Source organism: Rhyacophila brunnea, unplaced genomic scaffold, assembly GCF_057557595.1.
Source record: "Rhyacophila brunnea isolate RB1 unplaced genomic scaffold, BYU_Rbru_1.0 scaffold_22, whole genome shotgun sequence".
Lineage (NCBI taxonomy): Eukaryota > Metazoa > Arthropoda > Insecta > Trichoptera > Rhyacophilidae > Rhyacophila > Rhyacophila brunnea.
In genome coordinates this window covers 23194158-23218207 of record NW_028232882.1, presented here as the reverse complement: position 1 = coordinate 23218207, position 24050 = coordinate 23194158, and the positions used below count along the sequence as shown (strand labels likewise).

Sequence of the window (24050 nt, the reverse complement as noted above, 5' to 3'; positions counted from 1 at the left end):
TAAAGAGATGGAGTGTTTCTATACAAAAATAGTTAGGCAAGAAATTTAAGCTAATTCTAAGAATTGTAAAATTGAATGTCATGGTGACCTACTCTATTTTATTTTTTCATTATGGACTCCACCAGTCGCTGCAAATGACTTATTTAAGGTTACCTCATTTCCTAGAAGAAGTAAACTATTTTTCCCATGAGGTATAATAGTCCCCAATTATTATTGTTCACTGTTGACTTTTTGTTATAGTTTATTTTGCAATAAAATGTCAAATTTAATTTATATGTAATATTACTTCTAGACAATATTTTATTTTCCTTTATAGTTGGTAATAATATTATTTTCATGATGAAAATGGTAACAGAATAAAATACCACGGTTACGTTATAAATCTAAGTTTGTTTATTTTCATAAGACATTTTCTCTACATATCGAATTCTTCCTGAATTCATTTTATGCAGTAGTTGAAATAGTATTGTTAATTTTCTGAATAATGGAGAATAATGGTATAATTAAGCTTCTAGAAATAAATTCTGTTATTGGATTTGATGGTAATGTGCATCAACGAAGTTATGTTATTTCAATATTTAATTTATTTTATAATGATTTTAAAATAAATGAACCTAATTAAAAAACAATGTAGGATGTAGGTACAATACCTACATCCCAATACTAAATATTACCTATACCTATTTTTTAAGAATTATGATAATCATAGTACATATCTACAATCTATTGGTGTATCTATTCTTCTCCTTTTCATTCTTTCTTTTTTACGGTGGGTAGATAAGCAGCCAATGATAAGTACTACACTTCGACATTATAGCGCCAGTACACGTGCGTGTATGGATTTTCTTGAACCAATAGTGTGTATTTTAGACTATCACTATAATAACTGTTTACACCTAAAGGTGCTGACTGTCTCCCCAATCTCATTCTTCAAGCATTAGCAAGACACAATGTTTTAATTTTACGGTGCTATTTCACAGGTTCGGACAGGTTCGCCACTATCGTTCTACTGTGTATGCACATCGCCATAAATGTACCAATTATTGGGTAAAACTTCAGAATCTTCTGAACTTTTTTGATCCATGCATGCAATCTTGCAACTTACACGATAATACGTGTTTACATGTGCATTGTCTTGTTATGGCACGTGTAAACGGGGTATTATGATATATTGAAAGATCCTGTAAAATTTTGTTTAAAAACGTTTATAACTGCGCTTGAGTAAATAATCGACAATCATTACGTGAATAAAAAAATCGGGATGGCAATTGGGCGATGTAGATATTTGTAGAGTTTATCAACTTAACCATGCTTCTTGCTAATGCTCTATGGTTGAGCAAGTGGCTGACATCCATTTCTCGTAAAAACAAACTGTTAATACAAAACCTCCACTCTGTGGAGGCCCATATGATCCTATTAGGATCGGACATGGTCGAAAGAAGAAGAAAAGAGGTGAATAAAAATGGAGAGAGAGCATTATAATATCGATCATATTTTAGGATTTAGGATGTCTGTTACCTTGAAGATTGAAGAGATTTTTGAAAATAAACACTTAATCTTTCCTAATGAATTTGATAAGTGACACAACATTTATTATACCTGACCAAAAAATCATAACTTCGTTATAATTATTATTCTATTTTTTACTACTGACAGGAAGTGCAATAAAAGGTCTAAACTGTCATCCCGATGGCATCCATATTGTTTTTCCCATGGGGAATAAACTCTGCATTCAAAACTGGAATACAAAAAAAACAGAATTCCTATCAGGCCATTCCAACACAATAACTGCAGTAGCAATATCTCCAAAAGGAACTTATTTGGCGTCAGGACAAGTAAACCATATTGGGTTCAATGCGGCTGTGATTATATGGGATTTCGAAAAGAAAACTATTAATGCTAAACATGAACTCCACAAGGTTTGTACTGCCATACAAAAATATTCATCGCATTCCAGTGGCTAAAGGTGGAGGCAGGGTGTTAAGTTCCAACATAAATATTGCACACTAAACATTGTCAGTCAAATACATTATTGTTTTCATTGAACTAAAACTACAATGTGTAGATAATGTTAAATTAATTAATTATTTTTTTTATATTCAATGAAACCCTGCCTAATCCAAGCCATAGTAGATAATAGTCAATAAATATTAATTTATCTATAAAATATCTAAAATGATGTATTTAAACCCACGATGACCGAGCGGTTATAAGCGTTGGCTTATAATGTCGTGGGTTCATCGTTCGAATCCTGGGTCTGGCAAATGCACATAATATTATGTATTGTTTTTCAATTGGTGTTTGGAGTCAGAGTATGGACCTAATAGGTTGAGCAAATGGCTGACATCCATTTATTGTAAAAACAATCATCTGCCAATACAAACTTCCACTCTGTGGAGGCCCATATGATCCTATTAGGATCGGACAAGTTCAAAAGAAAAAATAAATGTGGCCCTTCAACCAAAAAGTTTGCCCAGGCCTGCTCTAGATTTTACAGTTATTTTGATATGGAATTATTAATGTTTTGTTAAGTATGATAAAATATATATCGATCAACGATATGTGATGCCAGGTACTTCAACTAGTACATAATAAAAGACAAATAAGGCAGGTATATAATATTATAAACAGTAGCCATAAAATAGATAAAAAACCACTTAATTACTGATTATTGCATCTACAGCATATATATGGTAATTTTTTGTCATAAATTGTTGCTATCGTCCACACTTCTTTTAATATTTTTTCCGATGCAATAATTTATACGATATTAGCAGGCATAAAACATTACAATTCGATTGTCAATTTAGGTGCGAGTTGAATCGCTCTGTTTTTCCTGCGACGAGACATTATTGATATCCATTGGAGGACGAGACTGCGGACAGATCGTTGTGTGGGACAATGAAGCCGGTGCCGCATCTTTCACGGCCGCCGCTTGTAAAGTCACCACTGGACTCGCCATGACTGTCTCAGCACTGCGGATGCGAAAGAATTCATTCATAACTGGAGGAGACGGTAGTTCTACAATATTTTAAGTATAAGCGTGCGTTGGGCCACTACAGAAGCAATATTGTTGAATGACAAAATGGGTCTAGTTAAGGACAAATTACACATGCAAACTCGGAGACTCGTCGAGTCACAACAACGGTCTGGCCACATCGAGAAATGTCTTTTTGAATCTTTTTATCAAGTCATTGGTGAAATAGGAATAAAGTCGATTCTGCTTAATTGGGACACATCATCGGCAATGTTCTCTCTAAGGTGTGCACATGTGCGCGTGCACACCTACCAAAATGTGTCCGCACACATGTTTTCATCCCCCGCACAGTCCTCACACAAAAATATTGTAATAGAAAGTTTCCTTTGCCAGATTTTAGTTTTGCTCGAATGCACGAAATTAATGAAAAATTATATATGTGTGTTTGTGGAGGGGGGAGAGGGTGTAAATTTGCCGCACTGAGAGACGACCCGTCACTGACGGGTGACACCAACCCTAGTTACGCCACTGCTCAGATGCATTGATGATCCGCACACACAACGTCGCTATAGGATTGCTTTGTCGAATATCCGTTTTTGTCGAAATCGACCTTATAATGCATAATAATTTTTTGTATCTAAATGGACCAGAACCATCCTTTTCTTTAAATTGCTTTGTAACATTTTACAGCATTCGTATGCTGTAAAAACAACAATTTAAATACCTCCGTATTTAAATATAGGATAATGTAATTTGTTTTTCATCTCCTGAACATTTTACATTATTTGGTCTATTCGACTAACCAATCCTACAGCGACAACAATAAAAAAATTAGAGGGAACGTTGACCATCAGGACTAGGGCATATAAATCCAATTAAGCGGGGCTGTACTAATTTAGCAAATTCCACATAAAATTAAAAAAATACTTACTAATATTTTTTTATCAAAAAAAAATAATCTTGTTTCTGTACAGGAGTATAATAAATTCTAAAATAAAATAATAATTAGCTACATAGGTACCTACAATATTTAATTCAATAAAAATGCATCAAGTTTAGTGTATTCATATTGTCTTCATTTTCATTGTAACATGGTAAATTGTTATCTATTAACAATAGTAATTTGTAAACATATCCTCATTTTCCCCATTTCACGATAATAGAGTCCGGTTTCAATAGCATTGTAAATGTCATCTGTACAAAAATTCTCTGAAAACGTAGGAATTTTCGAATTTTTCCATAGTTCAGCGCATTTACTGGTCCAATTGAGCGATGTTAATTACTGTTGTTTTCTATTTCTCTTTGGCCTAAACTAGTGGCTGCGCCAATTACCCGGTGACTCAATTAAGCAGAATCGTCTGTATTTATATTTTACCCCGGTCAATGTCGACAATAGGGCTGACAGATTGTTCAAAGGCAATACGCTACATCGTAGCGGAATCTGGGCACTGTATTAAGTACTGAAAAAATTGAATTAACGATGACAAAAATTAATTTAATAAAAATGAAACATTACTTCCAGGGTATTCAGGGGTTAGTAGATTGGTTTCAGAGTACACACCATCTGACACAATATTCAGACGAAGATTCAATGTGCCTGTTTGGATGTTTCGCTTTAGTTATTATTGGATCTTGCTGCGATTGTAGCCTAAAACAGCTGTCACTTAATTTGTAGAATTTAAAAAATGCCACTTGAATTATTAAATATTACAAATGCTTAAAATTAAACAGAATGATTGAAATTATAAAGAAACAATATTGTTCTTCCTACACGATGTAGACTTATAATTTAATCAACATTTTCAGGAAATCTGCGTGTTTGGAATATAGACCTGAAAACAAAATCCCTTTCGGTTGTCGACGTAGCCATGGGAAAACTCAAAAGATGTATTATCTCCATTACAATAAGTGATGATGACACAATCGGATATTGCGGGACCACGTAATTATTCAAATAAAAGTTTTTGATTTAAGTCATGTAGTTGTTGGGCCGATCTATGATTGTAAAAGAAATATTATATATTTTTGTTATTCTAGGTCTGGAGATATTGTGAAAATTAGCATTGGGTATCAAGCTGACCACAATGAAGCCCCCTTTCGCAAACCTTCTATGACGGGTTGTTATGCAAAGTGCGGTGTGTGGAAGAAAGGTTCGGCAAGACCTGAGATAGACTGCTATTGCGCGGGTAATTAAAAGTCAATAATATTTAATAAATAAAAGTTTTTTTAGTGGTCTGTACTGTACGCTGACAATACAGTAACCGGGTTCATTACCACACTCATCCCTTTTCCCACCACCTCACATAAATGGTGGATAATGGGTTCTTGCAAATAGTATTTGTAGAAATACCTCCACATTATGTTAAAGGTAGTGTCAGCAGGTTGGCTAAGATTTAATTCTCAAAATTGATTTTTCAGTTTACTATCTTTTCCTTCTCTTCTTGGTGACGTCTTTTTTCTTAGGTTGGTGACTAAATTGTAATACCTACCATGGATAAATCATATCCAGAGGTGTTGCAACCTCCAGTTTTTTTGAAGGTTCAATTCCAGTAGAAAAATTTAACGGGTTCTATAAAAAATCAATATATTATGTACATTCCTAGTGATATATAATATGAATATTTGAGGCGTCTAATTACAAAAAGCGACAAGTCCACAATTCAATATTTTCGGGAAACAACATTTTTCTGTTTCTAGCTTCAATTATTTGTTTTAACGTGAGATTTTCTTTCCCGTTGTATTCTATGTCGAAATTAGAACCAAATGGCAATTTGTTTCAGCCGATAAACTCTTAAATGTAATAAATATAGTGCTTAGCGCTACTTGTACTTCACTTTTTAATTTATCCCGCATAAGGCACATATTTCCGTGGCACTATCATAAGCATACAGCATGGGAGACACCCTTTTCAATATTGAACGTTCCCTTATTGGTTGACATAAACACGCGCGAAATCAACCAAGCTTTAAATAATATGGAAAACGGACTTGGCGCTTTTTGTGATAAAACGAGACTTAAAATATTTTTTTTCGTAGGGTTATATCGCGTTTGGAATTTATAGATCAATACATATTGTTTAAAATTATACAAAGAATATGTGCGTATTTTTTTCTCGATTTTGACCAAATGTGGACTTATCGCTTTTTGAATTAGAAGCCTCATTTTATTTAAATTTCAAAACTCAAAAAGTAGATGTTTATATCATTATATTTTTTTCAAGATATTCATGCCAGGTAGAGTATCATTTATTATGGACACCACAGTTTGTAGGCATTTGATGACATTGGTAAAACATTACATTTTAATGGATAATTTATAACAATTAATATTTTTTTTCGAATAACAAACAAACTAATTATATATTAATTAAAAATACAAATAATAGATTAAATATTACAAAACAATGGAACCTCCGAAATTCTGGTATTATCCAATTCCGAATCGGGGTTCTCGCGGCTCATTATCAAGGGTTCCAGTTCTGGGATTAAAAGGGGGTTCTTGGGATTCCGACGTTCGGTTCCGGTTCTATTTTCAGTTTCAGTCATATCACATCACTGACACCTTTGATACTGAGCGACATACAAAGGTTGCTTAGCCAAGATAATATTCCAACCTATGTCAATACTATCTTTCGCTCCATTATGAGTTCTGAGAATCGTATTTCTCATTATGGAAAATAAGCATAAAGTAGGTATTATATAACCTTTTTGGGTTTTGATAATTAAATTTTCTTGGTTTATTAGCTCAACTTCAATCCTCCTTATTGGTGAAGTGGTCAACCATAAACTTGTAAAAAAGCCGCCATCTTGTTGTTATGTTTCAGGAGCTCAAAGTATTTTTATATTGGACAAGGAGTTGATTATAGTAGGTGGAGGGGACGGCACCGTTGACTGTCTGGAAGAAATCAAGAGGAAAACTGAACTACCCAGAGGCAAACTATGCTCGCCTGTTTCGCCAAATTTCACCGCTGTGAGATTTCAATTATTTATCATTTAATAATATTATAGTAACATACAATTTCAACAGGATACTGTGGAAAATGATTTCATTAGGCCAAGCTGGATGTAGGAAATCTCGATTTATTTTATACACAGTTGACTTTTAATACATATTTTAATAAAATGACAATTTTCAAACTAATTTTGTCAAAAAATAAAATATTCCTTGAGAACTTTATACTGAAAACAATTATTTTGAATAAATTTATTTTTAAATAAATGCGGAGGAACTATAAAATATGACGTACTTAATAGAGACATGGGGGTAAAATATTTTGTGATGAAATGTGATAATTAGGTGGGTGTTCAAATAATACCCAAAATCGTGACATCATTAATTATTATAAACAACCCCTGAGTGGAAAATTCAAAATATTCCTAGTTTTAGTCACTTTTGTAAGGATTGCAATGTTTATCAATCAATTGATATACGTTTAATAGAGTATGCAAATCTGCACATTATGGTATACTGCAAACCCCCAAAAGTCCACTGTTTACGTATGAAATCACGTTTCGAAAGATCAATATTTTTTCAAACCACCTTAAGTCCACAAGCTAAAGGTGAACGATGGCACCTATCATTTTCCTTAATTTCTACTACAATTATAACATAAAATGGATGTAGAAGTGGATTTTGTGGATCCAGACAAAGCCAGAAGAGGTCGAGCACCAAAGCTAAGAAGAAAAATCCTTGTAGCCATCGTGGGTATTAGATTCAATTATCTTACAATATGTCACATGTTACAACCATTTGTATTACAAGATATGATAAAACTGCATTTTTCTCAGTTTGACATTCAGTGGACTTTACGACGTTTGATATGTGTCAACACATATATGAACATTGTATATTAAATTTATGTATTTGGATCCAATCTTCAAACTCATTCTCAAAATCAAAACTAATAAATCGCTCCGGCAACAATTTCCATGATTTAGAAATGAATAATATTATTATTATGTAGTATTTATTATTATCAATTTTGAAAACTTTCAGATAAAAACGATAAAACTCAACGGCTCAATCACCTCAATCCAATCGATGGATTTAATCATTAAGGGCGGCAAAGAGAAATTGTTACTTGTCGGGACAAATTCAAGCGAAATATATTCTGTAAATGTAAAAACATTTCATGCAACGCTGATTGTCACGTGCCACAGTTCGCCTGTCAATGATATTGCATTCCCAAGGTGAGTAAAACAATGCTTGAATGTCTAGTTCGACAGGATTGACCTTTTCAGTAATAACAATGCTAATTACTGGCAGCAAATCTATGATCATCAAAATAGTATAATAGATATGCTATGTAAATGTGTTGTAGCAATTGAAGATTAAAGAACAATACTATATATTTATATGTGGAGCCTAAATTTAATATCACTGGTGAAGACTCCATACTAAGCGATTATTTAGAGCCTACCTAAATAAAGATAAATTTTATATTATCATTAATGCGTCAATGACATTGAGCTACTTTACAAGCTGCTTGTTGGCGAATTTACAATCTGCCTGTAAAGTCGCCCAGTGTCATCATCAAACAAGCTAACAAGCAGATTCGTCGCTGTAGGATTGGTTTGTCGAATAGACCAAATGTCAAATATTCAGGAGACGAAAAACAAAGTTCATTATCCTATATTTAAATACATGGAGGTATTTAAATTGTTGTTTTTACAGCACATTAATGCTGTATTCATTACAAAGCGATTTAAAGAAACCGATGGTTCTGGTCCATTTATATACAAAAAATCATTCTGCATTAAAAGATTGATTTCAACAAAAACGGATATTCGACAAACCAATTCTATAGCGACGGATTGTACACAATCAACCGAGAAAAGTTGAGAGCCGGTCAACTTTACACGCTACACGCCGGCGTGTGGGCCTACTGCGTCTGCGCGGTAGAGCGTAGTAGCGACCTCCCGGTAAAAAACGAACTACATTCTGTCAAAATAGTCATTAGCTTGTTGGCTTCTCAGCGTATGGAAAATTTTGTGTGTCATCATCACAATCGCAGTAGCTGAATCGCCCGCTTTTGAATTCGCCAACAAACAGCTCGTAAAGTAGCTCAATGTAATTGACGCATAACAGACTAACAGAGGCATTGATACGTAATATTACAGTCCCTGTACATATGCACGGATTTACGGCCAGAAATAGCATATTTTAGGATATTAAAATACAGATTGTATCGCCAATCTCATTTTTAAAGTATAAATGAGACCCGTTTGTTGTTCTTGTATGATGTTTTGAGTGCTGTCAAAATATTTTATATACATATACACAATTTGGAAGTATTATGGAATTTTGTTTATTATACCTGTTTATATTATCCAAATTTTTAATTATCTAATTCTAAAGCATTATTCAAAATAAAATAACTACAGTTATGTAAATAAAAATTTTCCATGTTCAACGCTTTATTTAATTTTCTTAGTAAGACTCTATTTTGGTTTAAAAATATATCTATTGTATACTATACTATAAATATATTATGTACTTAATTTATTTAAGTAGATAATTAATAAAGTAGATCTAGTAGATTTTTCTTCTCCAAAGTAGATCTTACGTAAAAATTAGTTGTCACCCCTGCCCTGTAGGTTATATATTTTGTATTGCTGTAATTCTATTTCGATTTAAGGGACATGTCCGATGTGTTTGCAACTGCAGGCAGTGGAGACATCCGAGTGTGGGCGCTCAAATCGTGTCAAGAATTGCTACGAATACAAGTTGCCAACTTTATATGTACAAGTGTTCTGTTTGCAGCTAACGGAAAGTCCATTGTCTCTGGTAAATTTTATTATATATTTCAAAACAGACAAAGTGGTGATTTTGAAAGTATGATTAAATTGGGTATATGAAACGTGTGTTGATAGAAGATATTAAAATTCACCGAGACCAGAAAGGAATAAGTATATGAAAGTGAAGCTGAAAAAAAAGGGACTCGTGGACTACTATTTAAATGAATTGTAATTAATTCCGCATTGTTGATTCATTTACAGACGCTCACACAGAAAGATGGTATGGGGGGTCTCCATTTTGAAAAAATATCCATAATATTTTTCATTGATTTTTAAGGTGGGGTTTGCAAAATCTAGCAGGTGCACTAGCATGACATCCACATTTATTCCGCCCACTACTTATACTTTCTCGTTGTTTACTTATCACTAATAGTTTTTAGGGTTTATTACTAATAGTTTTTAATTCAACTAATTTTTCCAAAAGCAATTTGCAATCTTTATTACAGTTGCAAAAAAAAATGTATAAAATGATTTGTTTCAGCCTGGAATGACGGATGCATCAGAGCTTTCACTCCACTCTCCGGCCAGCTAATGTATTGCATCTTAAATGCCCATAACAAGGGACCTTCGGCAATAGCAATGACTGACGATGGAAAGACTCTCATATCAGGTGGATGTGAAGGACAGGTACTACAAATTATTTTGTTAATGCACACAATAAGAAATGCTGTAATTATTTCATATTACTTTAAATACCTAACCTAGCACAATTCATCTTTTCAATTCGATTTCTAAACTACTTTCACTGTTAAAGGAGAACCCCAGGAACACAAAACTCCTGACCATCTCAAAAGCGCTATTGTACACCCTGAAAGTAGATAGATAGATAATAGATCGTGGGCGTACAGGCAGAAGTCGTTAACTCCAAATACACAGTTCTGAGATAATCAATGTTTTGTGTTTTTGGTGTTCTTAAAATGGTCGTAAAATCTTTATTTTTTGAGTTATTCATTACTTTTATTTTTTTACATGTTCAATAATCTTAAATCGTGACTATCAAGCAGCATTATTTTTTCTATATAATGACATTAAAATCTCAATTTCGTCAAAACTGGAGTTAGTGACTTCTGCCTGTACGCCCACAAAATATAAATAAAAAGAAGAAGAGTTTCTATAACATCTTTATTATAATTATGTATATATAAATTTAACCAACAGGTGCGACTGTGGTCCATAAGGCCTGAGAAGCAAACACTTAAATGCGTTCTAAAAGAGCACAAGTGTCCGGTGGCGGCTATCAAAATAAACAATATCAATACAGAAGCAGTTAGCGCTGGGACCGATGGTTCATGTATTATATGGGACATAATGTGAGTAAGAACAATTTTAGTCTATGGTCCAAATGCATAGTAATATTTGAGAACTTAAGCTGCGATTTATTGGAAGTCAGAAAAAACGGATGTGTTTATTATTATGCTTATTAGAACGGCTTAGTTAAGAGTAACTTATCGTCAGCAGTCACCTTTCTCGACTTCCAGACAAAGTGACCTTTGATTCAGACGCAAGCCCGCAATATTTTGTATCAAATCGCTTAATTCGCGAGTTCTTGTTACATTTACGGAACAAATCAAATTGCACATTTGTAAGCGAATTCTTTCGGAAGAAAGACGCAGGCAACGGCGAGACAAATGACCGCTACGCAAGCACGTTCAAGAAAACGCTGACCTCAGCCCTACCTTAATGCCCTTCCATTGTATTCAAACAATATAAAACGGAGGTATTTTTACCTACCAAAATACATTCAATTCAAATCTCTTGCAACGCAATAACATCCGTCGAGCCGACATTTATCTCAGCCACGATCTTCGTAATTATCAATTATTGTAATTTAGAATCAGTAACATTAAATACTAATCGTCCTGTAAAATTTGTAATCAATTTTAATAGTAGGGAGTAAATTAAGTGAGGGGATTGTAATTCACACACCAATCTGTTTATTCAGTGGAGTCAAGCAACCATACCTCTCCTAATACACTCCCAGATAATATCTATAGCTGGGAGTGTATTAGTTATAACTAGTGTACAGTACACCTTTGTTAATAAAAATTACATCGCTTTACGACTGAGATACGATTCTGGAAAGTTGGCCGTAAAGTGAAATGAAATTTGTTTATAATGATTTAGAAACTACTGTTAAATATTTAAATTAAAGAATTAACATTCACTGTATAGGTAGTTAGATCGTATTGAAAATGGGTTCATAATTATATTCATATATAACAAAAATTTTGTTTCCAAACCATTATACCTAATGCATTAATTTCTACCGTGTACATGTCAGTTCAATTAATATCTAGTTTGGAAAAGTATCACTGTTCTTAAATCTTCAATTTGAGATAATACCAATTAAATATGACACATGCCACTCTAATTCTTCTAATGCCTTGTTGTGGAGATGTCATGTTAATGAGTTATGGATGGTATGTCATTTGAAGTAATTTACTGAAAACTAGTGTATTCATGATAATGCTTGTTTCTGGATAGGGGCTCAATTAATGGTGTTATTTACTATCTATACGGTAGGTCCAGATTTGAATCTGTTGGGTAAAAAGAAATTGGTAGGAATATTCCCACATATCGATTTAAGTTGAACCAATAGTCGAAATCAAGATGGCATCAAGTGAATTTGTTAATGTCGTTCCATCTGACCACCTTTTTATCTCCAAAAACATTTTTAGATGAAGATTTTATAAGTAATTTAGAAACTAAAATAATAACAGTCTCAGATTTTCGACAATTAACTATATAATGGCTGCGAGTCGAAACAAGTTTGAGATGTCGATGCGAGTTGTTATCACCTCTGTTATATTTGGCAACCAGTTGACTACTGATGATTACAGTTGATTCACTGTTAAATCGACGAAAAGTAAAAAGGACCTCAACTTTATTTAATTCAACGTACAAGTCGATCGACTGTCATTCAACATGCAGTTCAACAACAAATAATTACAAGATAAAAAGAACTTTTTATATACAACGTTTTTAAATTCTGTTGAATCATATAAACTTGACTTGATTAGCTTGAACGATCAAAAAAATTTGTACTTGACATGTCATATTGATTTCCATAGTAATGCACGTATATATCAATAATTTAGTTGCTAGGACCCCAGACCCCAGCAACCAATAATGGTGTCGAAATAACTTTTCAAACAAAACAGAATTAACTGAAAATGAATTCAATTCTACTTAAAGATGGCTAAAAGTATTAAAAAAATGCATTGGCATCGTGTTCTGAAATATTCAAAAAGTTTCAAATGTCTAGCTAGTCGGGAAGTTAGTAAAAATCGATTGCAAGATTTGTATCGGACAAAGAACCACCGGACAAATAAGAATACGAGCTAAGAAAAACGTTGTAAAATAGCCATGTGAGAACGCTGCATATAATTGTAATAAAATTTCTATGTAAGTATATTGAATTCATATGAACAACTGCAAAAATAAAATATTTTTATTACAGAAATTTATGCAGAAGGCAGATAATGTTCGGCAACACTGTGTTCATGTGTGTCTGCTACGAGCCGACGGGGTGCCAGATTCTTACCGGGGGATCGGACAGACGGGTGGCCTACTGGGAAGCCGGAAGTGGTCGCCTCGCGCGAGTGGTAAAAAAACTAATATAAAATACCTTGTAACATCACACTAATTTGGTGATTCTTAACCAATGATTTTGACCAAGGGTTATTTACATATTATCACAAAAAAGGTGGAATTTCTAAAAATTGTCAGCGTCATGACAATATAATTATTTTTGTTAAAACTTTTCTTTTTTCAAGATTGAAGCGTCCAGAAATTTTGCCATAAATACCCTAGACATAAATGCTACCGGAGAATATTTTGTGACCGGTGACGATGAACAGATGGTCAAGGTGAGTTTTTCAAAATCTCTTAAAAGATCATGAATATAATATGAGATATAAAGATCATTTCTTGTTTTCATAAAGAAAAAGACTTGGATTTAGCGCATACACTATAGCTTGCGGCTGCAATTCGTGGCAGTTAACAACAGCTAAACTTAAACAACAGTTGTCCACTGCGATGACAAACTGGATATTTTTCTTTTGATACAATACCGGTGTCGATACCAGTAGTTTTTTTCGGAAATAAATTCCTCAGGGATAAGTATCATTTTATACAGATACCAGGTATCCATACTTTTTTTCTTTCGATATGACAGCCCTACTAACCATATGTATAGAAGTAGCCAATAGGGATGTGTTGTGTAGATGGAGATTGGTGGATGATAGCAGCAACTATCTGCTAACTAACGCTGTATACCGCTGAAGTTTGATTAACTTAAAAATGATGACGCATTATAACAAACAATTGTGTGCGTGAGCATCGCACTGTAGGTATTTTGATGTAATGTTTCCCCCATTGTTTTGTTCCCTTTAAATGCCGGGAAGTATTAGAATGGTGGTACCCGGCGGGCTACGAATTTCTATGAAAAAATAAAAACTTAGAAACATCATTATTTAGAAATATATTAAAAGTATATCATGTATGTCGTATATTGTATGTCGGTTAAGAATGTCACCATGATTACAAGAAATGGCCGTATATTGTGTACAATATATTCAGGAGCTAGTGTAGTGAGTGTAAAGTACAGCGTGTACACACGCTCATTTTTTATAGACGGCCTTGCATGCACGGATATGTAGAGCGCGTAGACGCACTTGTGGCATACACCATAAAAGGTCGTTCCAGCGATGCTGCGGAAAACTATATGAGTATATAATATTTGAGGCTTTCACGGTTGTTTTTTATCGTAATAGATTTATTGGTTTCGACGTTTCGAGGAAAGAATGAAGAAGTACACACAGTGGCAACCCAAAAATCTATTACGATATATGAGTATAATGCAAAGTATGTGTCATCGTACCTCTCATTTCAGATGTGGAAATATCAAGAGGGAATTTATAGGCACGTAGGATTGGGACAAACTGGCGTTATAACGGTAGCAAGATTTACGCCTGACAGTAAATACATTGTAACAGGCAGTGGTTCAGGTAGCATTTTCATTTGGAAGTTTCCCAAGGTAAGTCTAATATAACGTAATAAGGTAGTAACACTAAAGAAAGAAAGAAGTTTACAGTACTCTCTCAGTAATCTGCCACCCCAAAAACCAGTGTCCAATTAGTAAAAGCGGCGGATTATGGTGCATACATACAAAATATTGTAAAAATTAAAACAGTTATTAATTAAATAGTTTTTTTTTTGAGAAATTTGTACTAGCAAATTACGGTTTTATTTATAATCAAAATCAAGTATTTACTAAATTATACATATTTATAAACTAAATATTAAACAGTAAATCACTTGACACAACCAGTTGTTCAGTGAGGCAGATATTCTTGAATGGCGTAGGATTCCTGGGTTTCCCTATGACCAAAAGCTTCATTTTGTGTGACCCGGTGGCATTGGAGCATGGCATAATTATTGTGATTACTTTCATCGCAGTGAACGTACGTTTTTCCAAAATAAACCCGTCTCACCTGCGTTGTATAATACTTGTACGCGGCGGACTACTGAATTTGACAATCGAATACCGCGTGAATTATGGAGCTTGATTTTGTGCTTTCAACTAGTAAAAATTACGGCGGATTATAGTAGTTGTCGGATAATCGAGCGGCGGATTACTGAGAGTGTACTGTATGATTATTCTGTAAATTCCATTTTGGGAATGTCACAAGCAAAGTCACACCCTAAGGAGGGAGGGAGCTGTTATAATGACGTGAGTTGTAGTAAATGTGACATCACAAAATCATTTTTTTCTAAAAATGAAATATTTCATGCGAACATTAGACTGAAATCGATCATTTTCAGCAAATTGGTTTTTTACTACGGGGAGTTCTAAAATATAGCGTAATTTAGAGGGGGGTGAAAGATTATGTAAAGAAATGTGGCGATGGTAGGGGAGATAAAAATTCTGAAAATCGTTGTTTTGGATTTATGTGGTTTACAACTATGTTATCATTATTGATATTTTAAATTCAATGTGAAAATAATTAATTAATACGAATTTAATATTAGTAATGACAATGTGGAATTGTAAATTAACGGTAAATTATGTTTTTAGGAATGTTTGCAACCGCCATCGAAAGAGAGCTCTGCCAAATCAGTAAAAAGTTCTGGACGTATTAAATTAGGCGTGAACAAAGATGAAAATATATCTACTATGAACACCGCTAGAAATAGTGTCATATCATGTTGCCCATGCACGTGCACATGTCGAGACAAATCATCAACTGGGAGTAAACAAGGTAAGCCGTGCAATTCTCATTAATTGAAGCTGTTAGTTTCAAAGTCGGTAACCTTCATATTCTGCTATTTTGAGATAATCATAATAAACCGCCAAACACATTTAAGACAGCAAAATGAATAATTTCTTTTTTGCAAACATAAAAAAGTCGTAAAATTTAAAAAATGGCAGATTATGCAATCAACCTTTTATATATATATACAATGCAAAAATACTTAAAAATAAAATAATTAGGATAAAAAAAAGGAAAATGGAGGTTACCGACTTTGAAACAAATAGCCTCAAATATAACTTGTTTATTAAAATTATTTTCTATACAATGGCAAATGTATGATTGAGTGGGATTTGAACTTACATCTTTCGTTGTCCAACGCGCACTATAATAAATCGTATCTGTACATGTTCGAGGTTAAGAGCCTCTGCACATACAGCCACCGAAGGCGGCCACTAGTGGACGCATTCAGCTGCGGTCCAATTTGTCTATGGGTTTCAATGAACGCTCCACACACTAGGCGCTTGAGTGGACGCGTTCGGTAAACTAGCTGTGGCAGACGCCGGTGCTCGCTGCTAGTGGCCAACATTAGTGGTCGAGCATCTGCACACACTAGGCAGAAACGCCAGTGATTCTCAGTCTACCTATGATAATTGAAAGGCGAGTACGTGTGTTGTGGAAAATTTCGATACAGAAATTTTTATTGCTGATGTTCTAGATCGTCCGGCCATTTGGGATTTACAAACGCTAGTGCTAGCAACAGAGAAACCATTTTCATACACGTCCACATTTGTCAATTGTTTCTGAATGAACTCAGATAGTGGCTGTCATCGGTAGCTCAACCCAGGCATTTGTGGCCGCATTCGGTGACCGTGTGTGCGGGGGCCGCCTATTACTGCAACTCGACACAACAGCTGGTGGATGGGTTTATCAACAGACATTTTCGACGCACAGTGTTCCTCTCTTACCCACGTTCATTCTAATATGTGCCTTACCTCACCGTAGTACTTCTGCAGCAGTTACCCCATTTTCTCTCTCTTCATACCCAGACAGTACACAATCTGTGTGGGTTTCGTATAGTTATGTTCACCCACCAGCTGTAGCGTCGTGTTGCAGCGGCTGACCATCATAATGGGCGGAGGATCTAAATTGTATATACACAAAAGAATATTGTATATTATAGATTAAATATAAAAATATTTAATTATGAACACGTACAGGGGCTAAAAAATTTGACACCAGCTATAAATCTTGTTATCATGTAGAGTATATGAACCTCCACATGTTGGAGATTATATTAATAAACCTTTTTACGAGGAATAGTTAATAGTTAGCCATTCACCCAATCCATTGGGTCAATGCACTAGATCAAACACATATTGTAAAAACAACTTATGCCCAACCACAGAATCAAACCTACGATCTACGGTTTCAGAGACGGCTGGTCTAAGAACCTGTCCAGCATAAGTGCCAAATAAAATAAAAACTATAAAATTAAATGTGCCACATTTTCGACATTAATAAGTTCAACGCATCAGCCCTCCTAGGCAACTCATGCAAAAGATACGTATAAGCCGGCTCTCACATCTAAACTCGCCTCGTCTGCCGCACAGGCATAAATCAAACCTTCCGAGAACGGCGATTCAGTGTTGCATCTACTGGCAGATCTACCTAGCGACAGTCACACATAACCTTCGAAATGTATAGATATTTGGATGCGGCGATCGGCGAGCCGGTATAGGAATGACCAATTCGTAGGTGTTTGTATGCGTCCCGACGTTTTCGACTAGGAGTCCGAGAAGCATGCAATATGTCAATTGAAACAGCAGATGTTTTTTTCAAACTTAACAGTCGCATTCGACCAATCTGCGGAGCTCCATTTGGAAACGTGTGTTTTGTGAATAACTATAACGTCACGACACGTTGCACGCGAGACGAGTTTTGATGTGAGAGCCGGCTTAGTGCCTCCGAACACAGGAGATTCACATGTTTTTTAGCATAGGTCTTAGGAAATATGAACATAATTATCATATTATTATGGAAATAAATTTTTTTGTATTTATTTAACCAGGCTCTGGAGATGGATTCCATGACAGCTGTCACAGCTCATGTAGCAACAAAAAGGGCAACACAACTCCAGCAGACATGTGCACGCCTCCATTATCAATTAAAAATAAATAGAGGATTAGTTTTATAGTGTATTGAGATAATTCTGTCTACAGATGTTATCTTTGTGTATTCCTCTCGATAATATCGTCGAATGACTAGAGACTAAGAGAGATTTCTTAGGTTTATATGAAATATGATAATTAATGGTATTTTGTATGAAATAAAATGATTTGTTTTGGATATTGGTTTTATTTTAGATAAACTATCACTTATAATAGGTACATTGTAAAATTATTATCAAAATATCCCACACAGGATAATGTATTTTAATTGTTTTAAACAAAACGGTCGTCTATATGACATCACATCCCAATTGGGGAAGGGGGTTTGATATACCTAATGCGATAATTTCTGAGAGCAACTACGAATATATTTTTTTTCCGAGAATAAAAAATACTGACATGACACTACTTACTGAAATAATTGATCATTCCAAAATTTAATGAATAGTTCAAAAAAGTGAGATAATTTAGAAAGGGGATTTAATTTTTGTGGTGAAAATATGTGACATGTGGTCAAAAAGATACCCAAAAATGTGCAATGTCATATATGGACAATCTCAAATGGTAATATGTAATAATTGTATGTAGGTTATAGAACAATTACGCCCATGGACATTAATTAACCCTCCGTATAAAAATAAAATATCCCATACTCAGAAACATAAGAATAAGAGAAAATAATGAAAAATCGTACATAGAAACGCAGGAAGAAAAGTAAGTACTAAAAAAGCTCACAGAAACACAAGACAACAAGTAAATAAAAGAAATCGCACATAGTAATACAAGAATAAAAGTAAATTATGAAAAACCGCACAAAGAAACACAAGTTTATAATGTTTCGTGATATTCATTGAAGCACTCGACACAAGCCAGGCTTGTCTTTACAGTCAATACAATGGTGTCTTGTTAGCCTTTTTCCCTTTCCCATTTTCGAGCAAAATTGGCATCTTTTGCGGTTTATCCTTTGAGTGGAAGGTTTGTCGGCACACATCTCATTGATAAGTTGAATTCTATGACTTCTTGATGTCGAGGGTTGATGTGTGCGTGGTTGTGGTGATTGCGGAATTAACGTGTTTATTACAGAAAGTCTAAAGTCATAGAGGGACATTTTCTTTTGATTGGAGTATCTATTACATAATTTTTATGAATTTATCAATAACAGTTGGAGCGTGTGTATGAACAATTTCTTGTACCATCGAATTGTCTTTCTCTCACATGGATAAAATGATAATAACTGATCTTGGCGGTCCACTCCAGACATGTATTTATTATACTATATAATCGATAACGGTTTTTGGAACCCTTTTCCTCTTTTATTTTTAAAAACTGTCTGTTGAAATGTACATTACATCTCTCTTATCCTTCCATTTTGCAACGTGGACACTATGGTTGAATTTTGAAATATTCTCCCCTTTTCTCAATTTTTTTTGTCGAACCTCTTCCGTCCTGATCTCCCGTCTCAGATTAGATCGCAATGTTCCCGTTACATAATATGTTTTTTTTTCGAGGAGATTTAGTGCCAATGGATAACTGTTATAAAAATTAGCCATGTATAACCCATGGCCCGTATGTAATTTGTCTTCCATCAACTTCTAACACCACTTTTGTTGCATGGCCCGTCCCACTAAGATCGGCATCGTTTGCTCCGGTGTAAACAATGAATCTTAAAATTGTTCCATCTGATTCTGTCAGCATGTATAGCTTCACACCATATTTATGACATTTATTCTTGATGTAAATACGAAACACCAATCGTCCACGCCTTAACATCATGTTTTCGTCCAATGAAAGCTCTCTGTCCGGATAATAAATCGCTGTCATTTTAACATTATAATAATTGATGACAGGCCGTCTTTTTGACAGGACATTCTGTTTTCTTCATTATTATCCGAAAAATGAAAGCATTACCGCATTATCAACAAAAATCGATTCCTTGACATTATTTTTTGTCCAATGAATATTGGAATACTGAACAATCGGTGAGTTTTCCAATAATCCTGTAATCTGGTGAGTTGAAATGTGCCAGTAAGTAGAAGAAAGCCAACACTTTCAACTTCTCAATTGTTAATTCTTTCCAGGATGTTATTCTTGACTGTTCAGTGATTCCTTTAGAACAAAATATGTCGATGGCATATTTTCGACTATCAATTTGCACAAGTTATCATCGAATAATAAAAAAAAAATCTATTGCAAGTCTCCCGGTTACGACACTAAAAGTTTTCGTCATTTTGAAAATCTGATATCTGTTTTCATTGGGTCACAGGTGAGTTCGACCACTGTACAGGTGGCTGTCGGTCGGTCAGTGGAAAGTGCAGCAGGGCCAGGTTGTGTGGCAGGTTGGGCCAAAACTTCAGTATCTGAATCCGGACCTATTGGGCTTATATCCTCAAAATAAAGTGGAGAATGCTCTTCTTCTTCGTCAAAATCCTCACTAGACCATTCAGTCACTTGGCACAAAATCGAGTTCATCGTCACTGTATTGAATTTCGATATTGTCTTCAATGACTTCATCTGTTATTGCCTGGCGGTGTACAGTACACGGCCTTTTACGTTGTGACTGTCCAGCTTCATCACTCATAATGAATAAGAGGTATAGGAAATCAGGAGTAAAATAAAATGATGGAAAAAATATATGAAAACAGTACGTTTCACTAACACCTTATAAAACACACGTGCCGAAAAATGTCTATAAAAATCAAATTATGATGCAAAATAAAAACAGACTAGCGAAAAATATTGGTAACGTATTCAACTACGATGCCATCTAAGAAATAGACCACTCAAGGGTAGTGCCAGTGAAAGAATGACATCTTCGTGATTACTATACAGGCGGCTCTGATCGGATTCGGCGGCACCGACTATGAGTGGCCATGCGTCTCCGATCGGCTCCGCCGGCAGCGAACCTGTGATTAATAGTAATAATTAAAATTATACTCATGAAATATTTAGACATATTAACTCTTTCTTATCATATTTAATTTAATTTATTGATATTTCAAATGGGCGGTTTTGTCCAGGGGGTAATTATCCTGTTAACATAGTTCTATTTTTCACTCATTTTATTTTAAGAAGCATTTTGAAACAATACTATATTTTTAATAATAACAAAACAGAAATGCATTTTGATAATAGGAATGTCAAATAATTCAGTTGTGATCTTTAAACATTTTCAAAATATTAATAATACGTATTATAAAATATCAACAATAGCAATTACTGCTTTTGAGTATGCACAATCCATTTCACAATAGCTGACATTTAAATGACTATATATAAAAAGAAGGGACAATCGTTATCTAGTCATCCAGTGGTACCCGCGAGGTACAAAACGTTCTCAAGGGAGACCTAGAAAACGTTGGATCGATGAAATGATAAAATTCTGCGGAAAGTACGTGGCAACACAACGCACAGGACCAAGAGAACTGGAATCAGCTTGGAGAGGCCTTCATCCAGCAGTGGATAGATTCAGACTGACGATGATGATATAAGAAAAGCTTTATAGAAATTTTGACTGACATTGTAGCATCTTTATACATACAATTTATAGAAGGAAACAAAAATTATTACAGCTGTACATAATATTTAGACATACATATGACTTATAAAAAAAAAAATATGACTTTCATCCCCACGCTTGGCTTTTACAGTAATGCAGAATCAGTTTGCCGTCCGTTCCAAAACACTCGTATAGATTCTTCACCATCTGATCGGGAGACGGTGCAAAAGTTTGGTTGACATACAGGAACTGGAAAATAATAATTAAGTACTGTAAAAAGAGTAAGCCTCGGTTCCGACACGGCGGAGTCAATTTGTACTAGCTCCGCCGCGGACAAGTGTGAACGAATATATAGAAGACTTCGCGTGGAATCCGCCATGTCTGAACCGATGCTAAATCATGAATTTCAAGGGTTTCAAGAATTCAAAAAGAATTGGTTGATCATAACTCTACATTAATAAAAAATAATGTTAAATTGATTACTTCGTTGAGGGATTCGAGCCCATGATCCACCAATCGGAATCCAGCATGATAACTGGTTCTCCACAGTAGGTACTGTGCTGTACTTTAATATTAATCTGTTCAAATTGAAATTTACAAATTACCAATTCAGGACGTTCACAACATGACATGAAAAACAAAGAAATAGAAGAAATGTTAGTAAGAGTCGGGCGGGCCGCAAGTAAAATACCATTTTTAGATATACACTATTTATTATCACGAAAAATAAACATTACAAAAAAATTAATGAGAAGAATGAAACTGTTGTACATTTTTGAACATTTTTTTTAAATTCAGGTGTTAATTTTATAGTTGATATTCTCAAAACTGCTTCTAAATGGGCATCGGAGATATTTGATCGTAAAGAATTTTTATTGAGGTTCATGATCGAAAATGTTTGTTCACATATATAGGTTGATCCAAAAATAATGAACATTTTTGTTGCATAATCTTTAAGTTGGTCGAATTTGTCTGAATTAAGGGCATTGTAAAATTTGGAGATTTCTTCACGACAATGCAATTCTCTTAAATCAGTGTCACACTGCAGATCAATAATCTCAAGTTGTAGCTCTGTCGGTACACTATTAATATCTATTGATCTACATACAATATCTACATCCAGAGCGAGATTACAATCTGAAATTTCTTTCCATTCATTCCAATTGATGTTCAACGTAGAAAATAGTGGTTACATACTACACAGTGGATACTATTTTAAGAATTAATAAAATAACTATAATACAAAATAATCAGCTATATAAAATACAAAACACTATTTTTAGCTAAAATAATACAAGCAAAAATTTCCAATAAAATAAGGGATACCATTTCAAAAATGCTGCTGAGTATGGCCAAGCCAATATTGTAGCCCCATTATTTTCATCTTGTCACATACAAAACCATCGTATCTATAACAACTAAATAGTTTTATTGTTTTTTTCTAACATTTCCTTTTACTGATTAGAATCCTAACTTAATAAAAGTGGCTGTTTTTACCAGTTTCTCGTTGGCGTCTAGTTTGAGGTACTTCTTAACAAACTCCATGATCCATCCGATGGGTTTTTCTGCGTCAACAGACCATTTTTTCTTCTTCATAATAGGTGCATTTCCGGTAGCTTTCAATAGAATGTCGACTGAAACACAAGAGAGTTATGTTTTGAGTACAAACTACAATTAAATACATTTCACTGATATCCGTCATTTTAATAATCAATACACATCAAAGAATTTTCAAAAGATTTCTTTAGTTAAAAAATAAACTTGAGATTTAAAAAACACTACCTGCCAAAGATAATAATAATGAATAAAGCAACTGACTAGCTTTAGAATATTGTTGGTTTAGAATCATAGTTAATTTTAGATCTAAATAAACAACGATTAATAAATCATTACTAATCATACTTTTTTGTTTGTCCATCTTCGCCGCAGACGGTCCATTTGAATCGTCTTTCTGGGTGGATTCCTGATTGTTTGCCATCGACATGAGGCCGATCGCCATGGATAAATCAGACGGCAAACTTTCTTCTGGAAAAGCGTCTTCGCTCATTTTGAATAAATTTAAGTGATACGAATTATATTACTATTTCTAAAAAATATATTTGATGCGATCACACACCAACTCTGACGTCTCTTTTGTTTTGACAGTTAAACGGCAATAATTTTAATGTTGCTAGTATTATATTTTATATTTCGGTTTCTGAATAGCTTCACAAAACTATCACACTTTCGGAACTTTTTAAACGTAATTAATTAGTTATTTTGTAAAATTTTAAAACTACACAATTTCACGATAATCTATATAGATATTACCAACAAAATAACAAATAAACTACACAAGGGCGGCACCACTATGAA

At 34.2% G+C, this 24050-nt stretch overlaps 2 protein-coding genes across 2 annotated transcripts; one reads left to right on the top strand and one right to left on the bottom strand.

Annotated features, from left to right (window-relative positions):
• Positions 1–484: 484 nt before the first annotated feature.
• On the top strand, positions 485–18209 carry LOC147070240 (cilia- and flagella-associated protein 52-like). The gene is made up of 15 exons (XM_085949924.1): positions 485–542; positions 1657–1919; positions 2811–3015; positions 4784–4919; positions 5015–5163; positions 6801–6946; positions 7973–8166; positions 9615–9763; positions 10256–10401; positions 10933–11084; positions 13235–13379; positions 13551–13643; positions 14669–14812; positions 15854–16037; positions 18100–18209. The coding sequence occupies exons 1-15, from the start codon at positions 485–487 to the stop codon at positions 18207–18209; spliced, it is 2274 nt and encodes a 757-aa protein (XP_085806050.1).
• A 1447-nt stretch (positions 18210–19656) lies between these two features.
• Atg12 (Autophagy-related 12) lies at positions 19657–23849 on the bottom strand. Its single transcript, XM_085949722.1, has 3 exons — positions 23598–23849; positions 23193–23329; positions 19657–21944 (listed from the first exon to the last, which is right to left on the bottom strand). The coding sequence occupies exons 1-3, from the start codon at positions 23740–23742 to the stop codon at positions 21822–21824; spliced, it is 405 nt and encodes a 134-aa protein (XP_085805848.1). The 5' UTR covers positions 23743–23849; the 3' UTR covers positions 19657–21821.
• Between the last annotated feature and the right edge of the window lie 201 nt (positions 23850–24050).

Excerpts from the sequence above, each read along its gene's own strand:
- LOC147070240 (XM_085949924.1), top strand. The coding sequence starts at position 485 with ATGGAGAATAATGGTATAATTAAGCTTCTAGAAATAAATTCTGTTATT. Across the intron at positions 3,016-4,783 it reads ATTCATAACTGGAGGAGACG|GAAATCTGCGTGTTTGGAAT; the intron begins GTAGTTCTACAA and ends CAACATTTTCAG. Across the intron at positions 5,164-6,800 it reads GATAGACTGCTATTGCGCGG|GAGCTCAAAGTATTTTTATA; the intron begins GTAATTAAAAGT and ends GTTATGTTTCAG.
- Atg12 (XM_085949722.1), bottom strand. The coding sequence starts at position 23,742 with ATGAGCGAAGACGCTTTTCCAGAAGAAAGTTTGCCGTCTGATTTATCC. Across the intron at positions 23,330-23,597 it reads GAAGATGGACAAACAAAAAA|TCGACATTCTATTGAAAGCT; the intron begins GTATGATTAGTA and ends CTTGTGTTTCAG. Across the intron at positions 21,945-23,192 it reads TAGACGCCAACGAGAAACTG|TTCCTGTATGTCAACCAAAC; the intron begins GTAAAAACAGCC and ends ATTATTTTCCAG.